Genomic DNA, 5,614 nt, shown 5'->3' with positions numbered 1-5,614 from the left:
CTTGTCAAATCAGGCATAACTGCCACTGGGTTCCTATCGCAGCCATTACCTGCTAGGTCTGTGCAAGTGATTGTTACAATGTACTATTCGCTTGGATGGATGACACGTCTCAAAGGGGCAGGCACGCCTTCGTTTGTCGAGAGATGTGGGTGCAAACTGTTGAAAGGGCAAGGACTGCGCTGTCAGTCGAGAGATGTGGCGCAGTTTGATCGGTACGGTCTCGCTAGATATAAGCTTCTTGAGAGCGTCGCATCACTCAGTCGCAAATTACTTCGTAGTGAGCTATCTAGCCGCGAGCTATTTTGTAGCAAGCTCAGGGGTAGCTCGAGGTGGTCCTCATCAAGGTTGGCCTTTGGGGCAACTCTTCTGCCCAGGTGCTGGAGTGAGCTGGTTTCCCTAGCTTGCAAGCTAAAATAGTCCTGGAGTATTCCCTTCTCAATAGCTCGGGGGACCTGGAGCTCGCGTTATAGCGAGCTCCCTCTATAGAGAGCTATGACGTGGCGAGTTGTTCTACAGGCTCGTTACTTAGTCGTGGTCAAACCATGATGTTGAGCTGTTGTTCATGCTGAGTCAGATCCACGTGTCGTCATCTTAGCAGGTCGGATAAAATCATCCTCCATATGAATGAGGAAAGAACCATGATTAGGAAGCAATAATTTTACTTGGTTTAGAGCTTTAATTTACTTCCAAACAAAAGCAAGAAAAAAAAGCAATTATAATTTCTTTTCATGGGAGAATTCTTTTCTGTCATTTTTCCCAGGAAAAATGTTGATAAATGAGGAATTTATGCATCTCTGATATTCCTCTCTCTTTAGGCACGATGGAACCCATGAAAAGATGCACAATAAGACAAAGTTAGACAAGTCTTATCATATGTCCTAAATTGTCTACAAGGCAAGGAAAATGGAGTTATTTGAACTCATCATTTACTAGCATTCCTGTCTTTTGGTAAATAGATAAAATTAATACTGAGATTAATGAGTTTTGCTTTTGAAATTAAACTTTAGTTATGCTACAGGACATATAATGTAAATCAAGATATGTAAAAGATGAATAAAATAGGCATTTTTAAGAAATTAAAAAGCAAATCATCCAGTCATCCTCTAGTGGATATACTTAAAACCAGCAGAGACCTAAATTATTGCAGCCAATGGATTGGGTCTACATGATAGAACTGAACCAACCAAACCTATTATGTCGGTTTTAGTTTAGTAGGGTTCGTGTCCCCATTAATAATTGGGTTAGGTCCAGGTCTTATTGTTTCAAACTGATTATGTAGTCAATATAATATATAAATTTTTTTGGTTTTGTTGTAATTTTTGTTTAATTTTATATTTAAAAGGATAAATTTCATACATAATATATAAGATAATTGTGATAAAAAGACCTGTTATATCAACATATAATCGATCAGTTTACTGTTTACTGTCATTTTATTGTTAATTGGGTCAGACCCGATTATCCCAATTAATAATTGCTCGGGCTTTGGGTCTATGTTAATTTATAGAATCGATTAATAATTGGTTTGTGATGGTCCACCCTGTTCTGAACCAGGCCCAACACTAACTCAAATCAAACCCATGGTGAAAGTGCATTGGACTAGAGTAAGGCCTCTAAGATAAAAGATATATTTTGACTTCTAGCTTCAGGGCCATTATTCAACCAATATGGCCTTAGAGAAAGAAAATTTTGAGATGTTGAGGGGTTATTGGTTGTTATTGTGGGGTGTTGATGAGTATGCATGAGCTTTTTGGATTGCTCTTCAACATGTAGAATATTCATGGGGTTTGGAAAAAAAATAAATTTTCTAGAAGGAATGATATCAAAAGTAGTCAACCCACCCTTCAACCCTAATTGAAATTTCCTCATGGTATATAGTTTATCAATATAACTTTTGTGTGTGAGAATAGTTTCTATGTTGGGTTGTACATACAGACAGGTTTAGATGCCAAATTTGTGTATTGGAAAGAATAAAGAACGGTTTGAAAATAAAAGTGATGACTTCTTGCATGAATAACCTCTGCATAAATGATTTTAAGTAAGTTTAAGTGAAAGATTAAAGAAGATATGATTATTGGGTCTTTTTTTGTAGAAAGCAATCTAATGTGACTGGTCCAGACTCCAGCCACCTAAGGCTGGCAATGATAAAGCACGATTCAGTTTCATATAGTGCTTTCTTACACATGTCATTACACATGTCATCGTGGGTTTTGCCTGTTTCAATAAAGCTCAATGTTGACTGGTACTGTCATTTGCAAACCCAATTCTTGGATGTGGATTTGTGAGTTAAAAAGAAAGGGAAATTGGTAAAGTAGGTGAAACTCAAAAGCAAGTACATTGATGCAGGTTGGTGTATGCAAGCAGAAACAACAAACAGCTCCTTGGTGCTCTCCGCTCATGGATCACGGTGGATGTGGAGAAGTGGTCCATCTGTATCTGTTTGAACAATTCTGATGATGTAGTAGTTTTACTTTGCACCACTATTATTTTGTAGGGCAAAATGAGGATGGTTGATGGACCCTTCCATTCCCATTTCCCATACTTTTCTGTCCCACGAACTAAAATGTTAGTGTTTGTCCTTTGGAGTGGAGGCCGTGGAGCAGTTGCGAGACCTAACGGACACCGACGTCACTCCTTCCCTCTCCCCTCCTGCCCCGTTACGTGTCTCGTCTCGGACACATGAAGCGAACCCACCACAGAGTTACAGACTTCATCCACCTCTCTTCTCTGGTTCATAGAGAGAGAGAGAGAGAGAGAGAGAGAGAGAGAGAGATGCACATCTCAATCTCATTGTATCGTTTAATCGATAATGTGATATGAGATGGGTGTATGTGTTGTATATAGATAATCAACATATTTAATAAAAAAATGATGTTATTATGTCACAGAAGGGAATAGAAAAGAATAGAATAGAAAACTGGGGACAGAAGATTAGAGAGAGAGAGAGACATGAAACGGAAGTGGTCTAGTTAGGAGAGAAGCGAAGTAGTTCTGACGACTGACATAGCCACTCATTCACGATCTCCACCGCCAGACCACGCTCTGTAGCCGGGCTGCGGCCGCCCTTTGGGTCAAGCACAAGCCCCCGTGCTCCCTCCTTCCATCATCTCTGCTGTCTAGATTTTTCTATGACCGTCTCTCTTCCTCTTCTTCCGGCGTTGGTTCTCTTTGTAATTGAACTGGGGTTTCTGAAAATTCTTTCGATGCTCTCTTTCACGATTTGGGTTGTTTGATCCGAGCAGGGAGATGGGATGGAACCCGTAATACAGGTGGAAGCATTTTTTTTTCCTTCGCTACTGTACTTTGACTGAACTCGTTTTATCCTTCCTCCTGAAAACTCTCACGGATTGAGACGTGTCTCTCCTTCTCTCTTCCTCTCTCTCTTGTCTAGGAAGCCTGTTTTCTCTTTTATCTCGACGTGCAGCAACCGTACCTTCCCCTATCAGACCACTTGCAGGAAAACAGGTTGGTATCTATTCCCTAGCATCTCCCTCTATCTCTATATCTCTATTATCATAACACTCATGCGAGATAAAATTCTAGAGAGAGAGGGAGGATAGATCAGTGAGATAAATTGATAGAGGGGAAAGGCTGAATATCTTTGAGAGATTATGTTGGGTTGGAGGTATCTTTCCTCTTAATTACTTAACAATCCTTTTTGTGTGTGTTTGGAGGCTGATTTTGGTTGGAGCGGATTCCACATTCAGGAAGGATCGCCGTTGTTTTCCTCCTTGCATAGATTCCCAAGGGGTACACGTTGAGCTCTCACTTCTGTCTACGGAAACGGCAAAACACCTCCCCCAGAAATCCCGTATCCCCAATATCTTCATGCACCACCAGGCACCCGCTACTCTACTGTTCATCCTGAATTCACTCACCTCCTCGCCTGTCTCGCCTTCCCTCTGATACACATATAACAACAACAAATAGAGATTGTGTGCGTGAGAGAGAGAGAGAGAAATAAAGAAAGAAAGAAAAAAAAATATGCAGCAGGAGAGAGGTGGTGGTGGAGGAATAGCAGGAGCAGGAGCAAGGATAGGCCAGATGAAGGGGTTGCAACAGCATGATCGCCGGGTGAAGCCACCGGAGAATCAACAACCACAGCAGCCTCAGAAATGCCCGCGCTGCGAGTCTCTCAATACCAAGTTCTGTTACTACAATAATTATAGCCTCTCGCAGCCGCGTTATTTCTGCAAGACTTGCAGAAGGTACTGGACTCAAGGAGGAACCTTACGGAACGTCCCCGTGGGCGGTGGATGCAGAAAGGGAAAGCGATCCAAGAGATCCTACCCGGCCGATAATCTACAGAGTCAACTGCCGTCGGTAACCCAGCAATCATCACAGCAGCAACAGTTCAGCTCCCCGGCGACCTCCACTTCAACTGTCATGACCACCACTGGTAGTAATCCTACTATGAGGACCAAAGGCGCAGACTTGATGATCCCTTCTCCGATGCCTCCGATGGCACCAAACCCGTCTTCCGTGTACTACCCAAGTGGAGGGTCGTTTTTGTCTTCCTTGGCAGCGCTCCAATCGTTCAATCACCCCATGAACGTCGGTGGAGATTTCGGGGGTTCCAATCTGGCTCTGCTACAGGGATTCAGTCTGCCTTCTTTCAGTGCCCAGCAGCAGCAATTGTTCCAGATGGGTGCTAGAGATAAGACCATACATCAACTCCTGCCTTCGGAGGAAAACGCAATTCAGCAAAGCAGGCCTTCAGCTTCTAATCAGGAGTGGCACCACCAAAGCTTCATCAACCCAATTACTAACTCCATCGCCTCCGAGGCGGGTTACTGGAGCAGCAACAACAGCAATAACAGTACAAGTGGCCCTTCCTTGAACCCGAGTCAGTGGGTTCGTCCTGATGCGCCAGGTTTTGTTCCGCCATCATCATCATCTTCACAATCTTTCTTATAACTACATCAAGCTTTATGGGCTGACTATATAAATTCAGGAATTCTTTTTTCTTTTTTTCCATACAGAAAACCATTAATTTGTTGGTGGGTTTGAGGGTGAATCTTATTGGTGGCATGGCATGATTATCAGCTGCATCATAGACATGGGTTGATGGAAGGGTTAATTTCGATGTGGTCAACACCATGTAGATAGGGAGAAACAATTTTCTGGGTTTTGTTAGGTGGTTTTGATTTGAACTTGTCTCTTCAGAGTAACTGTTACATCGGATTAAGCTTTATTTGGTCATTTGATTAATCTTTATATAGTTTCTAATCGAGTAGAATCTCTGTGAACTCTGAGAGCAATGAAGCTTTTCTTGGAATAGAAAAAAAATCAAAGTTTTTATACAGTGAGAGAGGGAGGATTTTGGTGTTGGCAAAGTGACAAGGTAGTTCGTTTAATTATTTTGTGCATACGCTTTATACTTTTTCTCTCTTTTTTTACAGTTTCTGAGTCTGTTCTTCTTCTCCTCTTTCTGCCATATTTGATTGATTGCTTTGTTTGTTTGTTTGTCTGTCCGTTTGTTTTTTTATTTGGGGTCTCACTTCACCGAGTTGATCCTTTCATCTGTTTCCCCCCCTCTCTCTCTCTCTCTCTCTTTTCAAGTACGTTTTTTTGGGAAGAGTTACAGACAACACAGGATCAGACGGCCATAAAT

The 5,614-nt window shown here is 41.9% G+C and overlaps 1 protein-coding gene across 2 annotated transcripts; it reads left to right on the top strand.

The window, feature by feature from the left end:
• The first annotated feature begins 2,572 nt into the window (after nucleotides 1-2,572).
• On the top strand, nucleotides 2,573-5,249 carry LOC148877719 (uncharacterized). 2 transcript variants are annotated; one of them, XM_088942818.1, is made up of 3 exons: nucleotides 2,576-3,269; nucleotides 3,392-3,465; nucleotides 3,675-5,249. In XM_088942818.1, the coding sequence occupies exon 3, from the start codon at nucleotides 3,985-3,987 to the stop codon at nucleotides 4,915-4,917; it is 933 nt and encodes a 310-aa protein (XP_088798944.1). In that variant the 5' UTR covers nucleotides 2,576-3,269; nucleotides 3,392-3,465; nucleotides 3,675-3,984; the 3' UTR covers nucleotides 4,918-5,249. The 2 variants fall into 2 exon arrangements, with proteins under 2 accessions (XP_088798940.1, XP_088798944.1); XM_088942814.1 differs by having other exon boundaries at nucleotides 2,573-3,465.
• Nucleotides 5,250-5,614: the final 365 nt, after the last annotated feature.

This window comes from Nelumbo lutea, chromosome 1, assembly GCF_056320005.1.
Source record: "Nelumbo lutea isolate HS-2025 chromosome 1, American lotus-T2T, whole genome shotgun sequence".
Classification (NCBI taxonomy): domain Eukaryota; kingdom Viridiplantae; phylum Streptophyta; class Magnoliopsida; order Proteales; family Nelumbonaceae; genus Nelumbo; species Nelumbo lutea.
The sequence above is the reverse complement of the archived record's forward strand: the minus strand, read 5'-3'. Positions and strand labels throughout refer to the sequence as shown.

Bases quoted from the DNA above. Each gene is read 5' to 3' on its own strand.
- LOC148877719 (XM_088942814.1), top strand. From the start codon at position 3,985: ATGCAGCAGGAGAGAGGTGGTGGTGGAGGAATAGCAGGAGCAGGAGCA.